Source organism: Copadichromis virginalis, linkage group LG16 (assembly GCF_057382275.1).
Source record: "Copadichromis virginalis isolate Kocher_CV1m ecotype Utaka linkage group LG16, C_Virginalis_male_GT1.1, whole genome shotgun sequence".
Classification (NCBI taxonomy): domain Eukaryota; kingdom Metazoa; phylum Chordata; class Actinopteri; order Cichliformes; family Cichlidae; genus Copadichromis; species Copadichromis virginalis.
Window position 1 is genome coordinate 23,391,765 of NC_140633.1, and position 21,568 is coordinate 23,413,332.

The following is a 21,568-nucleotide window of genomic DNA, read 5'->3' on the forward strand; positions in this document are numbered from 1 at the left end:
TATTCTTAAGCCCCCCTAAATAATTTGGTGGGGTTTTTTTTTTTTTTTTAACTTATTCGATTTTTTTTTTTTTACAGAACTTGCAGACAAATTCAATATAAAGATGCAGGAATATGAGTTTAAAGAAATAATAATATAAACCTGTCGCTATTCACACAAATATGATCATAACTCGGTTGGTCCCTTTCGCTTTACATTGTTAAGGTAGCGTCAGTGCTTCGTTATCCAATCCCTTCCAGTTGTTCACAGGGGACATCCACATGACTGAAAATCCAGTCCTCGTTTTCACTGCTACTTTACACTCCGCTCGTATACACCTGCAGAAACACTAGCGTGCATGTGGCAAACGGCAAGAAATCATGGATATACGCAAGTTTTTCAAGAAAGTAAGTCTTCATCACTGGCTGGTAGTAACAATTAGTTAGCTCCAGCTAACAGCAGAGAGTCCCATGTAAATAATGAACCAGGTGCTCCCCATTTTGTAAATAAAAACCTGGCTAGCGCACTAAGTTAAATTGTTAGCATAATGTTAATTTCTGTCACTCGTTTTAGCTCTGAAAAATCCAGCTGAGCTCATTCAGGTATGGTTATCATCAGTGGAAATAATAATAATCACTCCATCCCCATTAACCTGTAGGAGTCAGGGCAGAGGAGCACAGAGAGGCAGAGGGGAGAGACGTCTGCTGGAGAGGTGAGTCAAAGGACGGAGTCATTTGTGATGGAGACAGTCTGATTAGAATTTTATGGGACTCAATATGGATATGAAATATGAAACATTTCAGTCACGGTACAACATATAAGACCTGTTTAACTTGAGCTTTTATTTAGGAGAGTCAAGGTTAGAAAGTGGAGAGAGCAAAGAGAGAGATATGTATATAAGTCAAATTAGCCTGACTCACATATTTTTGAGGGTTCTATTTTAATATTACTTCAATTCAAGTAATTTAGTAATATTTTTCAGGGCTTTAAATTGCAACCATTTTAGTCACATGCGTGCTCAAAATATAATGTTTGTAACTTCAAAATATTTGGGAGCAACAAATTACTGTGGAGCAGGAGCAGAAGTCATGATATTAGCAATTTACATTACAATTCAGTATGTTTTAATGTATCTTGAAGGGTGAGGCAGAAGGAGTGGCTGAGGGAGAAAAAGGTCAACAGGCAAGTTCAAGTCAGAGAGAGCAAGGAGAGACAGAGGAGCTGCAGCAAATAGATCGAGAGGCAGAGGAAGATCAAGTTATTACAGAGAGAGGAGAGCAAACAGGCCAAGAGAGGGAAAATGATGAAGCAGCTGCAGCAACTCATTCTACTACAGGGTTTGATTTAGGTGACAAAGACACAGGGCCCAGACAGGTGAAGCTGAAGAGCTATCCACATGATACTTTTGGTACACAGAAGCGAGCATTTAACCACAGCTGGTTTGAAAAGCACAACTGGTTAGAATATTCAGTCAACCAGAATGCAGCTTTCTGCTTCCCATGTAGAGTGTTTGGCAAAAACATCAAACATGATAGTTTGGTCAGTAACGGTTGCAAGAACTGGAAGAAAGCTTTAGTCATCTTTGGCAAGCATGAGATGGCACAAACACATAAGGACAGTGTTGTTACATGGAAAAGCTACCAGGGAACTAGCAAACAGGGAAACGTTGCACAGATGATAGCAACTGCAAATGTGAGTGAGATAGTCGAAAGAAGAGAGTATCTCAGACGAATTGTTGCAGTCACCTCTATGTTAGGGAGACAGGGACTCCCTTTTCGTGGTCATGATGAAGGTGAAGACAGCCCAAACAGAGGGAATTTTCTTGCGTGCATGGAGCTTTTGAAGGAGTTTGATCCTTTTCTTCAAAAACATAATCCCCCATCAAATGCACAGTATATCTCACCAACATCCCAGAATGACATGATTGACTGTTGTGCCCAGGAAGTTACTAGTGTCATTGTATCTGAAATGACAAAGTCTAAAGTCTATTCCATCATGGTGGATGAGGCAAGGGATAAAAAGGCAGAGCAGTTAGCTGTTTGTGTCAGGTACGTGTCAGAGGGGGCAGTGAAGGAGCGTTTCCTTGCACTTGCAGAGATAAAATCATTTGATGCCCAGTCCATTGCAAATGAGATTCAGCAGCAGATCCAAAACTATGGTCTTGCAGAGCTTAAGTGTGTAGCACAAACATATGATGGTGCAGCCGTTATGAGTGGCTCCACTGGAGGTGTACAAGCACATTTTAGAAGGCTCCATCCTGAGGCTATCTATGTGCATTGTTATGCTCATCAACTCAACCTGGTTTTGTGCAATACTTGCAAGGCTGTCCCAGAGGCTGTGGAGCTTTTCAGCTTGTTGGAGTGTGTGTATTCTTTCTTCAGCACCTCCCTAGTCAATCATCATAAGTTCATGGAGACTCAGGCAAAGCTTGGATTGACAAAAACTGAGCTTGTGCAACTTTCAAACACTCGCTGGGCATGTCAGTTGCGATCAATCAGTGCAGTTCTTGAGACATTGCCTGCCATTTTGGAGTGCCTATCTGCAATTGGATCCCCCATAGCTGTTGGTCTCAGAGCAAAGCTCTACAAGTTCTCAGCAGTCTATGCACTACTGATGTTTCAGTCGATTCTGTCTGTAACTGAAGGACTCCACAAATTCCTGCAGAAAGAGACTTTAGACCTGGCAGAAGCTTTTATCTGCAAACAAGCTGTGTGTGACACACTTAAGGGCAAACACTCAGATGCATTTGCTACAGAGCTGTATGAGAAAACCAAGGCCCTGTGTAACACCCACAGTATCCCTGAACCAGGTGCCAAGACAAGGCACAAACAGAGGAAAATGGAGGATTTTGTCCTGGAGGCAACTGTGGGTTCACGCACTGAATTGAACAACTCAGACACATTGAAAAGAGAGTTACTTTTCCCTTGTGTGAATCGGATGGTTGGCGAGCTTGATCAAAGATTTTGCAGTGTAGATGCAGGGCTGCTAAAAGGCGTCCAGGCATGCAGTCCTAAATCTGAGAACTTCTTGAGTGAACCACACTTGAATGAACTTGCAAAGCACTACAGACTTGACCTGAAAAAAGAGGAGGTTCTGGTGGCCAGAAACTTTCTTACCCGGAAAACAGAGGCTGGATGTCCACCCAAAAATATGTTGTCTGTGTACAACCTCCTTGATTCAGACATGTTTCCCTCTCTGAAGGCAACCATCCAAGTTGCCCTAACAGTGCCTGTCAGCAGCTGCTCGTGCGAACGGTCCTTTAGTGCACTGCGTCGGCTGCACTCCTGGCTGCGTCAAACAATGGGTCAGAAAAGACTTCACAGTCTTGCAGTCATGTCTATTGAAAAAGACACGCTTCAGCATCTGAGTCACAACAGAGTGATTGACCGATTTGCCACTCTTAAAAACAGACGTCATTCTTTGATGCTTCCACCCACCAAGTAACTGGTGATTGCAGCCAGAAAAATGTACTTTTTTATTTTCAGTTTTTTTCTTGTTATTGATGCAACAAACACATTTCCTCTGTTTTTTTGTTGTACTGTATTATAAAGCAGACTGAAATAAAACAATAGATCTATTGGTGGCCTAGGATGTTTAATCTGTCCAAAAAAGTAGGAAAACAATTTCTCAGTCTTTGTTTTCTGTTTGTGAAATTTTGTGCTCATTCACTACGTTCGTTCATGTCGTGTGCATCTCTTGGGGGCTAAGCCCCCCCTGTCCTTAAAACCTAGTGACACCCCTGGTAGTGAACCATGAGTTGTTTCTGATGCATCCATCAGAGTGTGGGAATGTTAGGTTCAAAGCACTTAGGCACAGAAAAAGGTGCCTATGCAGATGAAGCTACAAAGCACTTGTAGCTACAAAGCACTTTGAGTATTCAAATTAACTAGAAAAGTGCTCTAATAGGTGCCAGTCCATTCGAGTTTTTATCTAAACTATTTATCAAATTATCTCAATTCAGTACAAGAGCAAAAATTAAGCAGGGAAAGTGCCAGGCCTTTGTGTTTTTTTTCCAGCCCCTCTCATTTATCTGGTAATCATTTGGAAACGACCGGCCTCAACTAGACTAAAATTTCTAACTGCATATAAAGTAAGCAAAACCTGCTCCAACTTTAGCAGCTGAAACATGCAGTAAACATAGATTATTTTTTTAATTTTATATTTTTTAAGAGCATTTGTTGATAATATGCATTTTAATTATAGTAGGTATCATACTTCTATCAGATAGTTTCAGTAGTCATTTACACTGCTCATGCAATGAAGGTGGGACTTGTAACAGCTGATAAAAGGGCAACACTGGGCACAGTTTAGGGCTGACTGTTGTTATTATTGGCTCATCTCATTTCCAGAGGGAAGCTTTAATCTGACTCTTATGTCAACATGACTTGGCAGGAGTGGCTTTATGCCTGAACTTTTAGTCAATAGGTTGATTTAGTATTGGAATGAACACATATCAGTTTTTTTCTTCTTTTTTCTGTTTTAGATAAGTCTGACAGATTTCTCTTGAGTGAAACCAGGAGACATGACAAACAACATATATGTTAAAATGAGCTTGCAAATCATTAGACATTCAGTTGCTAAACAGAAGCAGATGAACAAGAACTGGACTTTGTCACTTTGACTTTCATTTTGTTAGGATTACTGATTACTCTTTTATTATTTTTTATGTTAATGTGTCACTTGACAGTATTTTTAGATGAAAACCTGGACAAACTAAGTGAGATTTTCTCAGAGTCCCTTTCAAAATGTAATGCTTAACTGCCCACTTCCTTTACTCTTTGCGTCCACCCCTCAGCTCTGGATGTGCAGGCAAGATGTTTTGTCTGTTAATCATCTCAGTGAAACACATGTCCACGGTGTAATTTGCTAGCCTGAAAGGATTTTTATTTCTTCTTTCTTCAGGCTACTAAAAGACTGCTAACATACCTTAACCCAACAAATGTCAGGCTTGCAGATTTTGGCATTCCTCGGTGGTGTGGCTGGGTTAGGAGCCACTATCGGTGCCACAGTGTCCAATGAATGGAGGGCCACCAGCCGGGCTTCCTCAGTCATCACAGCAACGTGGGTGCTCCAGGGTCTGTGGAACAACTGTGCTGGAAATGCCATTGGATCTCTGCACTGCAGACCACATCATACTATCTTACAGCTAGAAGGTTAGATCAGAAATCTTATATTTCCCAAACAGCCAGAACATCTATGTTTATGGTTAAATAACACATGCATTATGTTGATAATCTTTTTGAGCTATAAATTTATGGTAAGGTACAGTGTGGATACTGCGGAATTGCTTCTTTAAATAGTCTTGATGTGTGGTGACTAAGTGAAACAAATGTGTCACTTTTTGTCTATTGGCAAATCTATCAGCAAAGTCCTCAAAATTCTTTAAAAGGTGAAATTCAAAAATGTATTTGAATTTTTTTTTAATGGAATTTTGTAAGATATGCACTTTTTATTATTTTCTTTTTCATGGAAGCATGCATTCAGTATCTGTCACAGTAGATTATGTAACACAGTCTCTGAACTCTATCTTTTGTTATTTCTGTTGCTAACATTTTTTTAGCCACAAGTACAGTTGATTGATTTCCATTAAAATGGGCCCTTAATACAAAGCAATCAAACAGTTAATTCAATTGACAATTTGCATTTCAGAGACCGATTGTGGCAAATGTGTAAATGTGTAACCTCTTTGTAGGAAATGTCAAACTGGGTGTCTCTGGGGTCCAGGTACAGGGGAAATAACCCAAGACATGTAAGCACTAACAGGCGAGAAAGACAGAAAACGACAGCATAGGTCTAAAATAAGCATAAAATACTAAAATAACTAAAATGCTTTACTTTCTCACAATGGAAAGAAACAAAAAAAAATTCAAAGAAAATGCATTTAAGTTATGTCTATAACATACCAAAATTAATTATGTTTAATCCTTTTTTTTTGTTTGTTTGTTTGCCACATATTATCAGTATTACCAGTTTCATATTTATTTTTCCACATTCTACAAAATATCGACAAAAATAATCCCAGAAAGGATGGGTGGGAAAAAAACTCAAGGTCCCTCCATATGAAGGTGGGAGATACTAGTGTACAGCCACCAGGTGGAGCTGTAATTCACATACTGAATTCAGTTGGCCTTTGTCAAAGACACCCTGATCGCCCTTTTGTTCATCTCCTATAAACACATTTCTGTTGACTCAAGGGACATTCGTCTGAGGTAAGACATCAGAGAGAATGCCATGTTGTTAATAAGTTATCTAAATGCGGCTATTTTAAGTGCATGAGGAAGTGGTGGTAACTGTTGCCTATACTGTTCGTGACTTCCCAGTGCAAGGTGAAAAATATAAGGTATCTTTTAAAATGTTTGTTTGTATTTGTTCAATGAATTAAATTTTATTTATACAGCTCCAAATCACAACAACAGTCACCTCCCCACATAGCAGACAGGTCTGGCCTGGATCTGGTGTCAAGTCGGCACTGCGGGCTGACTTCTGGCATGGTAAGTGGTATGTCATCCAGATATGGGCCAGGCCTGGCGCAGATGGCACTGTTTATGTGATGGCATGCCACATCTGGCCCGCTTATGGTTTGGTTTATGTGGCCTAGGCTCATAGAAAACAGGTCTTCCCCAGATCTGGCATCAAGCTGGCACTTCTGACTGGCTGGTATCATGGAAGGGTGTATGTCCACCAGATGTGGGCCAGTTCTGGCAATGATGGCACTATTTATATTCCTATTTTCCTATTTTAGTTCGAAGACCCAAATGCCATGTTGCAATACTATACTGCTGTGGTAACCAACATTTCAAATGCAGGTTAGACAGGTTTGTGAGTGTACACTTTATCCAAAACCTAGTGAGAGTTTGCTCGCGTTTACCACTGGGTGGCTGTAGCTCAGGCGGTACAGCAGGTCACATACTAATCAGAAGGTTAGTGGTTTGATCCCTGGATCCTCCAGTCTCCATGTCAAGAGTGGGAATGTGCATGGAAGTAGTTAAGAAGTGCTCAGTTTAGAGAAAGTGTGTGATTGGGTGAATGAGCATGTTGTATAGAGCACTTTGAGTAATCTGAGAGAGTAGGAAAGTGCTATATAAGAATCAGTCCATTCATTGAGTTTTGTCATGTTACTTTTGCACTGTTGTGTTCTGGCACATGTTGTTATTACTTGGCTTGATTAAGGTACACATTAGGCTGACATCTGGGGCCAGAGCTGAAACTGTTCTGGGCCAGCACAGGGCCAGCAGTGTGTCTGCAACTGGCCTTGTGCTGGCCCATGTTTGGGCCACCTCTGGTAAACCAGATCTGGGCCACCAAAGGGGCGTTATTCTTTGCGGTATGTGGGCCACGTGTAAGCACATTGTGTGGGCCAGATCCGGGCCATACCAATTTTGCTATGTGGGTCAAGGTTCTTTATATTGTAAGGTAGACCCTGAAATAATACATACAGAGAAAAACCCAACAATCATATCATCCGCTATGAGCAAGCACTTGGGCAACAGTGGGAAGGAAAAACTCCCTTTTAACAAGAAGAAACCTCCAGCAGAACCAGGCTCAGGGAGGGGCGGCCATCTGCCGTGACTAGCTGGGGTGAAGAGAGGAAGACAGGACAAAAGACATGCTGTGGAAGAGAGCCAGAGATCAATAATAACTAATACACCTGCCCTGCCCGACTCTGCGCAAACAATCCTGCTCTAAATATGTAAAAAAAAATTTACTATGTCGTCAATATTTTTACTTATTAATAAAACTATTTAAATAGTGCCCCTCGTGTCTACTGCAGTCCGCATAAAACACACACATACCTGCAGCTACCTAGAAACTGTGCTTGAGGATGTGTGCTAAGCTTAATTTTAAACCCTTTTGTGAGATCATCGCAGTTCAACTTTTCAGGACTCTCAGTCACCAACAGCAGGACTGCGAGTCACAGTGACGTGTACCGTGGGTGGAAAACACTATAAAGGACCACTGGCCACCTGTTGAAGTTTAAGGCCAAACTCCTCCCTTCCCAATATAACAGTTCACAACACATTAACTGTAATCACAGCCTATTCATTGAACCTACTTGTGCCAAGAGCCTAGCTACATTTTCAACAAGTCTCAGGGAAGCATTCGTCCATTTCAGGTCCCATCAATTTAACTGCCAGCCACAGTAAAGTGGAGGATTCTTCTCAGCATTATGAGCAGCATGTTTCAGGAGATTGTTGCCTTTTTTTTCTCTACCGCTGGGTGGATACTGGAGTCTTCTACCTTGCCGACTGACTACTGGAAGGTGTCTTCAGATGATGGATCAGTCATTACCACAGCTTCCTACTGGTCAAATCTTTGGAAGACCTGTGTGACTGATTCAACAGGAGTATCCAACTGCAAAGAATTTATCTCGATGCTGGCACTGGATGGTCAGCTGTTCTTATTATACACCTATCATTTATCTTGGATTTTACTAGTATGCTGGATTCATTTAAACCATAGGTCTCAACTTCTGTTTATTTATTGTTAGTGTGTGTATATATATGTTCGTATGCTTACTAATACCATAGTATATGATAGCATCTTAAGACTTTTCAAATGCTCTTTTAACCTAATTTTCTGTGTTTTTATTGATCCTTTCTCATTTTCCTTAATGTGCTTAAACCTCTGCTCTTTTTATCTTTAAATCATTTTTTGAAAATTCACGTTGAAGCTTATTGCTACATCGGAATAATTCAAACCCTAAAGCCAGTCTCCAACTCATTTACCGTCTAATATGTCAATGTTTAGCCTTAGTTCTCAGAACCTGAAAACAATAAAGAAGATTTACTGGGAACCTCAGGGAGTTTTGTTCACGGCTGACTAGTTTCAGTGGTTAGCTTCCAGGCTAATGTTTGCCTCGAAATTACATTTCAATGGCATTTTTTTCACCCAAAGAAGCAGACACACTAACACAAAGTAGCAGAAACCACTTAAGGTTACTCATGACAAATTGTTTTTCTTACTTTATGTGTTAAGTTGGCCACGAGGTCAGTAGCTCATTGACCTTGTGGTCCAGACCACAAAAAAGAAGCATAGTGCAAAAAGACTCCTGTGGTTGCATTTAAGTAGTAAGATTTTTGTTTTATGCCTGTAGGTTACCTCATAGCTTGCAGGGCACTCATGATTTCCGCCGTCATTCTGGGCTTTTTCGGCTCTATATTTGCCCTTGTGGGAATGAAGTGCACAAAAATTGGAGGATCTGACAAAAACAAAGCGAGGATTGCCTGTTTTGCCGGTGTGCATTTCATTCTTAGTGGTAAGTATAGATGAACCATTTGAGCAAGAGCACATTCAGCAGTTTAAGATAATTAACATTTCCCTTTTTACTCAGGCCTGTGCTCACTCTCATCCTGCTCCATCTATGCGCACCGGATAACATCAGAATTTTTTGATCCAATGTTTATCGCGCAAAAGTAAGGAGCATGTTTGCCCTACAGAGTCTTTTAATGTGGCTTGACTTAAACATTAAAGACATAAACATTATCATTAAATTTTACTGTTTGTCTCTAGGTATGAACTTGGAGCTGCTCTCTTTATTGGCTGGGGTGGATCTGTCCTCTGTATTCTCGGGGGCACCATGTTATGCTTCTCCATTGCAGGTTCTTTTACCAGTAGGTTAGTAAGTAAGACTTACGCATGAGCACATTTTACAGGCCACTGTTTGTTGAATTATAATGGTTTTTGGCATGTAAAAATTAAGCTATGTCTTTTTCTTCACAGCAAAAGAGAGGTAAACTATATCTACAGAGGCGCTGCCTCACATTCTCGTATCTCCTCCTACCCAAAAGGGCAGGCGAAGTCTGTAAATCAGAGGCTAACTCCAGACAACAGCACCTCCTCCAGGATCCAGCACTTTGATAAGAATGTTTATGTGTGACAAATGTGAATATACTTTTGGTTAAAGCCACGTTTGGGTACTAGAAGATATATTAATTGTTAATTATAGCACAGTCTGTGTGACTTTGTGGTGTTGGTCAAACAACAGTTGAATGTACTGATATTGATTCATATCTCACCAGGAAATCAGTGTCAAATCCTTACATGTTTTTTGAAGCTGGATCTTTTTTTCTTGTTTTTATGATACAGTTTACTCTCTGGACTTGGGGGGATCAATAAATCAAAAACATTTGGCCCACAACAGAGATTTCTAATCAAATGCTTGCATCATTTTCTATTTTTGGAGCTTTTTTATGGCGATGAGCACGTTCTATTTATGTACAAAATTGGATTTGTTGGTTATGTCTTTAGCTGTATGTAGCTTCTGCGTGTCTGTCATTAATCTGTAATGACCGCAATTAAAATGATGACAGACACCCATTTATCTTGTTGAATATGACGTAACCATAAACAACCTTTGTAGTGTACAAACTTGTAGAGGGTAAAAAAACATGCTGAAATGTTTGGTGAATTATGAGCATTCTTGGTTCCTTAGCACATTGCTCTGTTTAGTTAAAACATGTTAAAGTAAATACAACTAAGTTGCAGCAAATTCTGTGTCTGTGGGGTTTTTTTTTATTTTTTGTTGTTTTTAAGTGATTACCTCAGGTCAACAGAGTATTATTATGAGCTATTCTGTTCTGTCATCTTCCCTTTCCTATTCAAATTATGTGCTAATATGCTTGAGAAACAAGCAAGGTGTAAACATGATGAAGCCTTTTAAGTACATCTAAATATTGCTACAGCAATAATCAATACAGTCGTTTGAAATATCTACAGGAGAAGGTATGATCCAAAAAGTTTACAGTAAACACAGCATGAAGTGGTACAGAGCCCTCATCAACACATGACACTTATGACGTAGTTAAATGGACACCCGGGCCACATTTTACTTGAATCTAGAGCAGTAGAACAGTTAGTGAGCCAGAGTAGACGTCAATAGATTTTCTTCTTCTAAGGTCAGCACAATCCATTAAACCTGCATTAGCAGGCTTCTTGATTTCCACAATGAGAAAACGTGTGATCCAAATATCTGGCTTCTTGATTTCATCGTTGGGATGGCTGTTTGTGCTCTGCACCATGGCAATGGACTATTGGAGGATTACCAAACTCGGAGGGCAAGGAGGCTCGTACATCATCAAAGTGGCCTGGTACTGGTCCAACCTGTGGAGCGACTGTTACACAGATTCTGCGGCTGTGACCAACTGTAGAGAATACCCAGTGCTCTGGAATGTTGCTTGTATGTTGCATTTGCCTCACCAATAATTTTTATATAGATTATGTACATGCAGTCAGGTGATCAGTCATTAGTAATTTTTTTAAGTCTCATTCTTCAAATAATTGTACTCCTGACTATAATTCTGTCTGTTAATCTGTCACTTTGAATAGTATCGCCTAGTTTTGCAATGCTATTGATTAACAAGTAGAGCATGCTGTTGTTCTGGATCCATATTAAAAGTTGCGTTGACTTTGCACCAGTTCCTAAAAGTGATACTATAACTCATTTGAGAAAAAAAGGTCAGATATTTGGGAATTTATAGAAACGTCTATAAAATACCCTGCAGACTTGCTTTAATATACTTAACCTTTATTTGCTAATGCTAACTTTGAATATATAAAAAATAAGAGCTTTCTCAGTGAGCTCACTTTATGACTTGGCTCTGATTTTGCTAAACTTCCAATTCTGGCGACAGTGGCAGCTGATCATAAAAGTTTACCTACACCCAATTTTTTTTGTAAACATATATTTATTGGATTTTGTATTCATAAATATCCAACACTTTAAATTTCTTGAACATATGGCAGTAAGAAAGCAATAAAAACACAAGACACTAAAAAAAAGAAATAGCCCCCCCAAAAAAGCAACTAAACTGAAACAAACAAAAGACCAACAAACAAATAAAACAACAACCAAGAACAAAATACAAAATAAAAACAGATCAGGTTACGGTATACATTCCCAAATTTAGTTACATATTTTCCATTACCTTACTCTCTCGCCACCTTCTCAACTTCCCCATTTTTTAATAGATCCAGAAACATCTTCCAAATGTCAAAAAATTCTGAAGATCTTTTCCTAAATACACAGGTCAGTTTCTCAAGAACTAAACTTGATGTTACATTGTTTATCCATTAACCAATGGTTAAACAATGGCCCCCCATTAACCAAAGAGGGGCCACCAACAATTCTTCCAGCATACTGCACTACACCATTTGGCCTGGAGTAAGTAAAGGTCAACCATCTTCCTCTCTGTATGAGCGAAATTACAGTCATCTGGATAAATGCCTAAAATACAGACCTTAAGACTTAACACTATATTTTAACACTGAGCACCAAAACTTTTGAATCTTTTACGTACACCCAAATTAAGGTGTTTCCATATTCCTTAAGTCAGTTGATTGAAGGTCATGGTCTCCCCATGACCATGTATCAGATAGGCAGAAGAAAATGGATGGTTGGATGGATTCAACAAAATATATAATGTACCCTGATGGGTTTAAAAATATTCTTATTGCGTCTATAAATTCAATCTTCAAATATTCTGGACTTTATGAAGACTGCTAAAGAATACTTAAAAGAGATCATCTTTTGTACAATATTCTTCAACCATATCCAAAAGAGGGATTTATTCATATTTTTATTGACTCTCAGATTCAATGAAACAAAAAGACTTGGTGCAGCATTATGTCATCCAAGCATCGCCAAGCATCTGCTGATTGAATCTTTACAAATCTGAGAAAACATTGCAGAAACCATTGTAGATCACAATCTCTGCACTGCATAGCTGTTTTTATAGCTGTTTTATTTATACTGGTCTGATTTGATTCTCATATCAACCCCTTGTTGTTTATTATTTTTTCTCATTTTCTCCTTTCTGAACTCTTTTTGATTTGAACAGATTACGTGCAGGCAGTGAGAGGATTGCTAATGTGCGGGTTAACTATTGGATTCTTTGCTGTAGTGTGCTGCTTTGTCGGGATGGAGTGCACTTACATCGGCGGATCTGACAAAACCAAGGACAAAGTGCTCTTCGCGGGAGCAGTGCTTCATTTTGTTGGTGGTAAGCTTTGAACATACGCCGTGCTTCTCTCTGTAAATGTTTTGCCATCATTTTTTTTCCTCTGTTCACCGAAACCTCTTCACGCAGGTATGTCAGACATTGCTGCCTACTGCTTATACATCAACAGAATTGCCAGGACAGCTTTTGCTCGAAAGGTCGCATCAGGAGTTTTGCGGTACTGCTTTTTCCACTCCATACACCATTTTACATCAAATCTTTTCAAATTATAGACATATCTGCTATAAATTTTGCAGTAACTTATATTACTTAAATGATAGCATGATTTTCTCCTCGTCCTTTCACTTCTTCCAGATATGAATTAGGATCTCCAGTTTTTCTAGGATTGGCAGGAGGCTTTTTCATCCTAGTCGGGGCTGTTCTTTATGCTGTGACAGTGTATAAAGTAATCCGCAGAAAAAGGTGCCTAAATTATTCCACTTTAATCCCTTTTCTTGTCTCTACTACCACTACATCATATAATTAACATCATCAATGTTTTGAATTTTACAGCAGAGTAGTACAAGCCTGTGATGCTCACACGTACATGGCGCCTCCATCCAGAGGAAGAACCATTTATTCCGGATACTACAAACCCTCCAAGCTGTATGGGTCTAACTATATGGGCTCAGGACGATCAAGCGCCCAACTTTCAAAGCTTCAGGCAACACCAACGAAACCCTCAGACAGAGATGCATTTGTCTAGTTGGTCTGTTTTAACTCAAACAGACACTGCAATAGTTCAACTTGTAGATAGGAGGAAAGTAATTTTTTGTCATGTTTTGTTTCCTTTAGATCACTTCATACTCAGTCATATTCACCTCGTGAATAAAACAGATGTGCAGTCTTAGTCTTGTGTTTGTACCAGTGGTTGTCATAGTCTTGTGTTTACACTTATGTTATAATTGCTGTGATTTAACCAAAAGCATTTTCTGTCATTAAGAATCTCACTGAAACACCTATGACGATGAACAGATGTATATATCAATTAATATATCAATATCACTTTGATCACCACCACACTGCTCAGTTTAAACCTTCGATAAAGATGTCCAATATTTTATTGGCAAAATCACACCTTTATAAAGATATTAGTGCAATTATTATGCATTTCATCCAAAGAAATGAGTCTTCTCCTTGTTTTATGTGTAAAGTAACAACTCAATGGTGCACAAAACTAAAACTATTCTCGTCGGGAGACTGAGTATCAACAACAGCCACGCTGATGGAAATGATCTTTCCAAAACAAACAGGTGCAGTCTGAGGCATAACATGTTATGGTGTTCTCTTGTATTTGTGTGTCTGTGTTTAAGTGTGTATAAAGGGGACTTGGAGAATTAAAACAAAACAAAACAGATGAACGATAGATAAACCTGTGTATTTATACAGAGGTCAACACATGAAAAGTGGCACTGTACAAGATTTTAAACTTTATTTTGAATGGCTTAAATAAATGTTCTCTGAATGAGAAAACTTGTATTTTGACTCCTTCTTCTTTGACTATATATACAACAGCATCATCCTATGAAGCGCCTTGAGGCGACTTATGTTGTGATTTGGCGCTATATAAATAAAATTGAATTGAATTGAATTGAATCCTGCAAGCTATTTGACTTCAAAATATAATTAAAAAAATGAATGTATAAATTACATTATTAATCATAGCTGTTAATTACTTAATGTGTATATTACTTGCAGCTTGCAGCTGGAGAGGATTTTAGTGAACTTTATACTGCTGGTAAGTTTTGTTAATAATATATGCTTATATATGAGTAGATGTGTATTAACATTAAAAGATTAAGTATGCAAATAGTATGGATTCATTGGTGCATCACTAATAATTCAGGTAATGAAATCCTACCTAGAAGGCTTATTATTTATTTATTATTTATACTGTTCCTTCTCAAGTAGCGTTTCAAATAGAGAAATGTTTTGTCACGTATCTAAGTGACTTCTTCAGGGGGGCGGTGCCACTGCATGCCCTCCTCTATTCAGCACGTGAGAAGGGAGTTCAAAGAAGACAGTTCTGGAAAAAATGCACTGTGGTTTGTGTTAAGGAGCTTAGATTTGTTAGTAGTCTGTCTTGGTGCTGAAATCTGAAGCAATAATGGGTTATAGGACTATGGTGATGTACATGGAGATAGGCTGCTTTGTAGTATGTGTGTGTGGATGGATTCTGGTCTGCTCCACAATGCCAACAGATATCTGGACCTGGTCTGAAGTCAGCAACGTGGTCCTGGCGACATCAAACTACTACTCGAACTTGTGGAAGGACTGCATATCTGATTCAACTGGAGTATCTGACTGCAAGGGAATTCCATCCATGCTGGCACTGAACTGTAAGTAAACCGTCCCTCAGAATACCGTAAATTAAAGATAAAAACCCAGTGAACTTAGTGCCTTTAACCGCTTTTTTTCTGCTTGTGGACAGGGGACATTCACATGTGCCGGGCTCTTATCATCATCTGTATTATCCTGTGTTTCTTCGGATCAATTTTGGTCTTAGTTGGAATGAAGTGCACTAAGATCGGAGGGTCCGAGCTTGCTAATGCAAGAGTAACCTTTGCCGGAGGGATGAACTACCTTATAGGAGGCAAGACAGAAATTTGTTTGAACTGAGTCACATTGTTAGATATTGCACTGTTTAATATTTAAGTAATTGTGTGAGTATTGTTTCAGGGATGTGTTCTATGATTGCTTACTCCTACTATGGAAATAAAATAAGAGCTGAGTTTGAAGATCCAAACTACATGGAACAGAAGTATGTAGCAGATATATATGATAAGTCTGCGTACTTGATGACTCACATTTAGATCATTGTTTTTCCTATGAGGGAGAATTGCACTTGAAATATTCTTGTATTTATTGGCAGGTTTGAAATAGGAGTAGGTGTCTTCATTGGCTGGGGAGGCTCTACCTTACTTATTGTTGGAGGACTTATTTACAGTATCTTTGCAGGAAGAGAAGGGTGTCACTCAAGGTAAAATACCGCTTCTGTGTCATTTGTTTGTTTGTTGTTGTTTTTATAATTAGCCAACCTCAGTCTGCAATACACAATTAGAGTCATGAATTCATTTTCGGAATTGTACCTTGACAGCTCAAAGAGGTATGCTACGCATCAGTTCCAAGATGCCTACACTTTTGTTCCAACACAAAAAAGCGTTGTGTCTTTGGCTTCCACAGAGATTAGTAGGAGTAAAAAACCAAGGACGATCAGCAGCAGCAGAGCCAGTAGCATCTCAGAGATCAACAGTGTCACCAAGACATCGGTCACTTATTCATATGTGTGACTAACCTACACAGAATTATTTTTGTTTTTCTTTCACAAAGAATGTGTGTGTTTTACTTTGAGAGTCATTAAATGTCAAATCAAGTATTTGTCTTTACAACACTTTTGTGATTATGAAACCAAAAGTGTTACTAATAATAATACGGGCATCCTGAAACAATGGAATTTTTTTTTTATTGATGGCAACACAGCTTCAAGCTACTTCTAAGAGCTGTTTAAGCTTTCAACTGTGACATGACAGGACATATTTACTACATTAATTTTTCCACTATCATGAAACAAAATTGTGTTTTCCCTGCATCTGCATCAAGGTGCATCATTTAAAATTAATAAAGCATAACAGAAATGTAAAGTGCACATTTGCGTATGAATGGTGGTGCTTTGTTTGCATATTGAGGAGAACACATTGAACTTGGGTTTTGAGGGGTACCTCCCCAGGGAATTTTGAGTATCGAACGCACCATTTTTTCCTTCTGGTTACTTTTATTAATCACACAGTTTGTACTTTTTTTTTTTTTTTGAAGCAGTTTATATAGAAATTATCTTTATTCTTAAAGACAATAAAACAATAGAGAGTAATGAGTTGGCAATTTTGTTTAATGAGAGGCTACTTTTTGTCTGTCTTTGGTACGAGCAAATAATGTATTGAACTTCACATACTGTTCATATTCTATACCTGGACAGTATAGTCTGGGTCAAAAGTTCCTTCATAATAAGGGTTTACAACAGCTGAACTACACACCTATTTTTTTTAGGTTTTACATTACTCAGTTCTTATGTCCTGTTTTATCTAAGACATGAAAACACAACAGTTATAACAATTTAAATATGTCAAGAGACGCTGTGTGGCAGGCGGGAGTTGGACCCAAGATGCAGGCACTCAGGCACGAGGTTTAAACACAAAAAACTCAGCTTTATTTACTGGCAGGGAAAAAGCATACAAAAGCAAGCTAAACTCACAGGGAGACACAGGGAGATCCACACAGCATGAGGGACGACGTGACACTGACTCAGAGAAACACAGGGTTTAAATACAATGGGAAGTAATGAGGGCAGTGGGACACAGAAGGAGGGCACGGCTGGGAGAAATCAGAACTGACGAGACAAGGAAGCAAAGTAGAACACATTCACATAAGACACAGACCTTCAAAGTAAAACAGGAAGTATAACACAGAGACGCGAACTTGACACGGTGGAGACAGCAACTAAGAAACACAGAGACATAAACCATAAAGCAGAGGACTCTAAGAACCAAAATACACAGAGGGAAATACTAAGCTTGGAACACAAGAAACTAGACTCGAGGGAGTAACAAAAGACCAACCATGAGAGCATAATTCACAATACAGAGTGACAGAAAACACAAGAAACTCGAAACATGCAAAGACACAGACCAAGAAACACAGACTTACACAGAACAGAGGGGGCACAGAGAAACATGAAGGGCAAGGGATCCAAACTAGAAACCATAGAATAAATCACACGAGCACAAAATACAAGAATCACAAATAACTAAAAACGCTGGGTCAGGAGACCCAGGATCCCGACAAAATATATGAATCTGAAGGTGACATGCAAGTGTTTCCCACACTTATTGAAATGGCAGCTCAGGTGACTTTACAATCTTATGACCCCTAGGCCTAAACCCTAAATCTCTGTTTTAATCTCAGTTCAGGTAATCTCAGTTAGCTAAGAATAAATGGATTTGAATTTTTTTATTGTTATATTAACATTAGCATTAGCATTTGTGCTTGCGCATGCAAAGCAGAAGCATCAACAGCGTCATGTAATATACTTGCATTTATGTGGCACTTTCTAATGTTACTGACAAACTCAAAGTAACTTTAATTAAAGGTCACACTTTAACCATACATTCATACAGCACTTTCAGTTCAGTTTTATTTATGTAGCCCCAAATCATAACAACAGTTGCCTTAAGGTGCTTTATATTTTCAGGTAAAGATCCTACAATAATACAGATATATTCCCAACAATCAGATAACCCCCAATGAGCAAGTTCTTGGCAACAGTGGAAAGGAAAAATTCCCTTTTAACAGGAAGAAACCTCCAGCAGAACCAGGCTCAGGTAGGGGCAGCCATCTGTCTCCATTTAGTAGGGGTGAGGGGCAGGAGACAGAACAAAAAACACACCATGGAAGAGAGCCAGAGTAGCACATAAACGCATAGTGAGTGAAAAGCTTTATTCTCTACACTCCAAGCACTTTATCTACCTCACATTCACAGCCAGCTTTGCATCACCAATTAGCCTGACATTCATGTCTTTAGATTTTGGGAGGAAGCTGGAGTATCTGGAGAAAACGCACATCAGGTACTGGAGCTGGTCAAATATGCAAACACCACACACAACCAGAAGCTTTTTCTGCTATGAGGTGAGAGTGCTAAACACCGGACCACTCTATTTCTGATCTTGCGTCTGTGTCGAGGAATCCTCTGACATCTGTTCTTTATGTGCCTGTATATGATCTTATCTTCTGTGCTGTCTGGCTGTTTCACTTTTGCCCGTCACTCTCTTGCCAAACAGACCAGAAAGTTATGCAACATTAGTTCAAGAATTATCAACCAAGCAACAACACATATATAAAGTAGCTCACAACATCCTAATAGAAGATATTGTGTGTTCCGCGGGGATACTGATGTCCAGTGTGATTTTATAAACTCATAACTGATATTCAAAAATATCTTTATAATTTTGAGAAAAACTTACAAATTACAATCTTTGCAACAATGACTGCCACTCTCTACTTATCCCTCCTGACTGATTTTCTCAACTTTTGTTGTTGTCCTCATGACTGCTGGTGGCATGAGACTGTAGCTTGCACAAATGTCTAGCTTCTTGATGACTGCACATCAATAATTGGTACTACAATATTTGTTGTGTTTGCCAGTAAAGTCTCGAGCATGTGGAGGATATACCCAGAGATTGGTCATTACATGTAGAAGGCTCGACAGGGAAACGGGTGTCAACCCAGCTGCAGGACCGACATTTGCTCTTTCTTTGAGGAGAAACAGGAGGAAAATTGCCAGAGCTCTACAATGTGACCTCCAGTGAGCTACTTATCCATGTTCCTGACCAAACTGTCAGACTCTGTGAAGTTGGCATGAAGGTCTGGCATCCTGGAACCTATTCTCACAGCATAGTACTGTGTAGGGTATTTACACTGATGACTCTTTGGATATCGTGCAAAGAGGTCTGATTTCTTATTCACATTAATCTCAGACAACCAAATACTGTTACTGAAAGATATATACATACATACATTTTCTTCCGCTTATCTAATTCAGTGTCGCGAGGCAGCTGAGATAGGCTCCAGCCCCCCTGCGACCCTGAAATATATATCATAATAAAAAGTTAACTTATACATATACATAATAAAATAAAGTATTTTTCATTTCCCAGTTACTTAGTGAATATCACCAATCAATTAAAATCACAGTTTTGTATCATAATAATCATTTACCATCTAAGTACGTAATGAGCCTTCTCCTGCCATTCCATCAGAAGCCTGGGCACCAACAACAAACACAATGACCAAGGTGATCTTTACAAAACACATGGAAGACAGTAAAAGGTTAAACATGTTTTGATATAACCAAGTGTGTCCTCTCATGTTTGCCTGTGTTTGGATGTGTTTTTCTGCCTGAATTCAGTAGCTAATGAGGGGGTTAAGCGCAGACAGTTCTGGGACACTGTTTAGGAGCTTAGATTTATTAGTACTCTGTCACATGTGCCGGGCTCTTATCATCATCTATATTATCCTGTCTTTCTTCAAATCAATTTTGGTCTTAGTTGGAATGAAGTGCACTAAGATCGGAGGGTCCGAGCTTGCTAATGCAAGAGTAACCTTTGCCGGAGGGATGAACTACCTTATAGGAGGCAAGACAAAAATTTGGGTGAACTGAGTCGCATTGTGATAATAATAATGGATTGCATTTATATAGCGCTTTTCAAGGCACCCAAAGTGCTTTACAGTGCCACTATTCATTCACTCTCGCATTCACACACTGGTGGAGGCAAGCTACAGCTGTAGCCACAGCTGCCCTGGGGCAGACTGACAGAAGCGAGGCTGGCATATCGCGCCATCGGCCCCTCTGGCCAACACCAGTAGGCGGTAGGGTAAAGTGTCTTGCCCAAGGACACAACGACCAGGACAGAGAGCCCGGGGATCGAACCGGCGACCTTCCGGTTACAGATACGCTTCCCAACCACCTGAGCCACGCTCTCTCTCTCTCTCTCTCTCCCTCTCTCTCTCTCGCCGTCACGCCTAAAGCTTCCCCTCTTCCTAAACAACCAAATGTCATGTTGCCATATCATTTTTTTAATTGGTCGGCATGGTGCATTTTTCCACCAACACAAACGGGCTGTTTTTGTTTTGTTTTTAAATTTTTTTGGTCATAAGCAGAGAGTGCTCGCTGCGCTGTCCTTAGACAGTAAATGTGACGAAACTATTGAGGAAAAAACGCCGCGTATATATTGTTTATCATGACTCTGGTTTTACGAGGCCTATCAACACAATTTAAAAACTGGTATATATCACTTTGTTGCTTTGTAATCTTGAAGTGGTCATGTAATTGGCTTACCACGACTACTTTATTCTTCCTCAGTCAAACAGCAGCACACATGCGATTGTTTTACCCCCCTAGCTCCAGGTGTTGTGCCAAAAAGTGATCGTCTGCCAGAAAACGATTGCCCTCCGTGGGAGCGCTTAGCTGCTTAAAGCTGTAGCGCCCAGATTACTTACGTAGACAGCTACTTCCGTGCAGCTGATATAAGAAGCAGTAAGCTGAAGACAGCTTCAACTGTCTGTTTGCTGAAAAATAGTAATGCGACAGCACTGCATTTTCTTGCTAGTAAGTAAGTAAAATAAGTAAGTAAAATTTTATTTATATAGCACATTTCTAGATAAAAGATCACAAATTGCTTCACAAGGTATAAAACAAAAACAGACAAAAGTTAACAAAATGCACTTCTAAAAAGATGTGTAATGGTAACAGCGTTGCAACGATAGCAATAGTAAGTAGTTAGATTACTCGTTACTGAAAAAAGTAATGCCGTTAGTAATGCCGTTACTTGTAACACCGTTATTCCCATCACTGCTAATAAGTAACATGCCATCCATCCATCCATCCATCCATTTTCTTCCGCTTATCCGGGGCCGGGTCGCAGGGGCAGTAGCCCAAGCAGAGAAGCCCAGACCTCCCTCTCCCCAGCCACCTCTTCCAGCTTATCCGGGGGAACACCAAGGCGTTCCCAGGCCGGCCGAGAGATATAATCTCTCCAGTGTGT

General features: G+C 39.5%; 4 protein-coding genes across 6 annotated transcripts; all 4 read left to right on the forward strand.

Annotated features, from left to right (window-relative positions):
- The first annotated feature begins 72 nt into the window (after positions 1 to 72).
- Positions 73 to 10,458, forward strand: LOC146690802 (claudin-10-like). 2 transcript variants are annotated; one of them, XM_085433902.1, is made up of 6 exons: positions 73 to 691; positions 4,882 to 5,132; positions 9,074 to 9,235; positions 9,311 to 9,392; positions 9,490 to 9,594; positions 9,700 to 10,458. In XM_085433902.1, exons 2-6 carry the CDS (start codon positions 4,919 to 4,921, stop codon positions 9,854 to 9,856), a joined length of 720 nt encoding a protein of 239 aa, XP_085290028.1. In that variant the 5' UTR covers positions 73 to 691; positions 4,882 to 4,918; the 3' UTR covers positions 9,857 to 10,458. The 2 variants fall into 2 exon arrangements, with proteins under 2 accessions (XP_085290028.1, XP_085290029.1); XM_085433903.1 differs by lacking the exons at positions 73 to 691; positions 4,882 to 5,132 and adding an exon at positions 5,300 to 8,366.
- Positions 1,108 to 3,556, forward strand: LOC146690803 (zinc finger MYM-type protein 1-like). Its single transcript, XM_085433898.1, has one exon. The coding sequence runs from the start codon at positions 1,576 to 1,578 to the stop codon at positions 3,421 to 3,423; it is 1,848 nt and encodes a 615-aa protein (XP_085290024.1). The 5' UTR covers positions 1,108 to 1,575; the 3' UTR covers positions 3,424 to 3,556.
- A 324-nt stretch (positions 10,459 to 10,782) lies between the features above and the next one.
- On the forward strand, positions 10,783 to 14,453 carry cldn10l2 (claudin 10-like 2). Of its 2 annotated transcripts, none has more exons than XM_085433900.1 (5): positions 10,783 to 11,155; positions 12,879 to 12,977; positions 13,065 to 13,152; positions 13,290 to 13,397; positions 13,488 to 14,453. In XM_085433900.1, the coding sequence occupies exons 1-5, from the start codon at positions 10,924 to 10,926 to the stop codon at positions 13,678 to 13,680; spliced, it is 720 nt and encodes a 239-aa protein (XP_085290026.1). In that variant the 5' UTR covers positions 10,783 to 10,923; the 3' UTR covers positions 13,681 to 14,453. The 2 variants fall into 2 exon arrangements, with proteins under 2 accessions (XP_085290026.1, XP_085290025.1); XM_085433899.1 differs by having other exon boundaries at positions 10,786 to 11,155; positions 12,816 to 12,977.
- Positions 14,454 to 14,983: 530 nt separating this feature from the next.
- LOC146690805 (claudin-10-like) lies at positions 14,984 to 16,620 on the forward strand. The gene is made up of 5 exons (XM_085433901.1): positions 14,984 to 15,313; positions 15,406 to 15,567; positions 15,654 to 15,735; positions 15,847 to 15,954; positions 16,072 to 16,620. Exons 1-5 carry the CDS (start codon positions 15,082 to 15,084, stop codon positions 16,262 to 16,264), a joined length of 777 nt encoding a protein of 258 aa, XP_085290027.1. The 5' UTR covers positions 14,984 to 15,081; the 3' UTR covers positions 16,265 to 16,620.
- The last annotated feature ends 4,948 nt before the right edge of the window (positions 16,621 to 21,568 follow it).

What these genes read in the sequence shown, in the direction of transcription:
- LOC146690803 (XM_085433898.1), top strand. Translation starts at nt 1,576, where the DNA reads ATGGCACAAACACATAAGGACAGTGTTGTTACATGGAAAAGCTACCAG.
- LOC146690802 (XM_085433903.1), top strand. Translation starts at nt 8,147, where the DNA reads ATGAGCAGCATGTTTCAGGAGATTGTTGCCTTTTTTTTCTCTACCGCT. An exon ending in CTCGATGCTGGCACTGGATG is followed by an intron (nt 8,367 to 9,073) that starts GTCAGCTGTTCT and finishes TTATGCCTGTAG; the next exon opens with GTTACCTCATAGCTTGCAGG. An exon ending in TGTGCATTTCATTCTTAGTG is followed by an intron (nt 9,236 to 9,310) that starts GTAAGTATAGAT and finishes CTTTTTACTCAG; the next exon opens with GCCTGTGCTCACTCTCATCC.
- cldn10l2 (XM_085433899.1), top strand. Translation starts at nt 10,924, where the DNA reads ATGAGAAAACGTGTGATCCAAATATCTGGCTTCTTGATTTCATCGTTG. An exon ending in AGTGCTCTGGAATGTTGCTT is followed by an intron (nt 11,156 to 12,815) that starts GTATGTTGCATT and finishes TGATTTGAACAG; the next exon opens with ATTACGTGCAGGCAGTGAGA. An exon ending in GTCGCATCAGGAGTTTTGCG is followed by an intron (nt 13,153 to 13,289) that starts GTACTGCTTTTT and finishes CACTTCTTCCAG; the next exon opens with ATATGAATTAGGATCTCCAG.
- LOC146690805 (XM_085433901.1), top strand. Translation starts at nt 15,082, where the DNA reads ATGGGTTATAGGACTATGGTGATGTACATGGAGATAGGCTGCTTTGTA. An exon ending in ATCCATGCTGGCACTGAACT is followed by an intron (nt 15,314 to 15,405) that starts GTAAGTAAACCG and finishes GCTTGTGGACAG; the next exon opens with GGGACATTCACATGTGCCGG. An exon ending in GATGAACTACCTTATAGGAG is followed by an intron (nt 15,568 to 15,653) that starts GCAAGACAGAAA and finishes GTATTGTTTCAG; the next exon opens with GGATGTGTTCTATGATTGCT.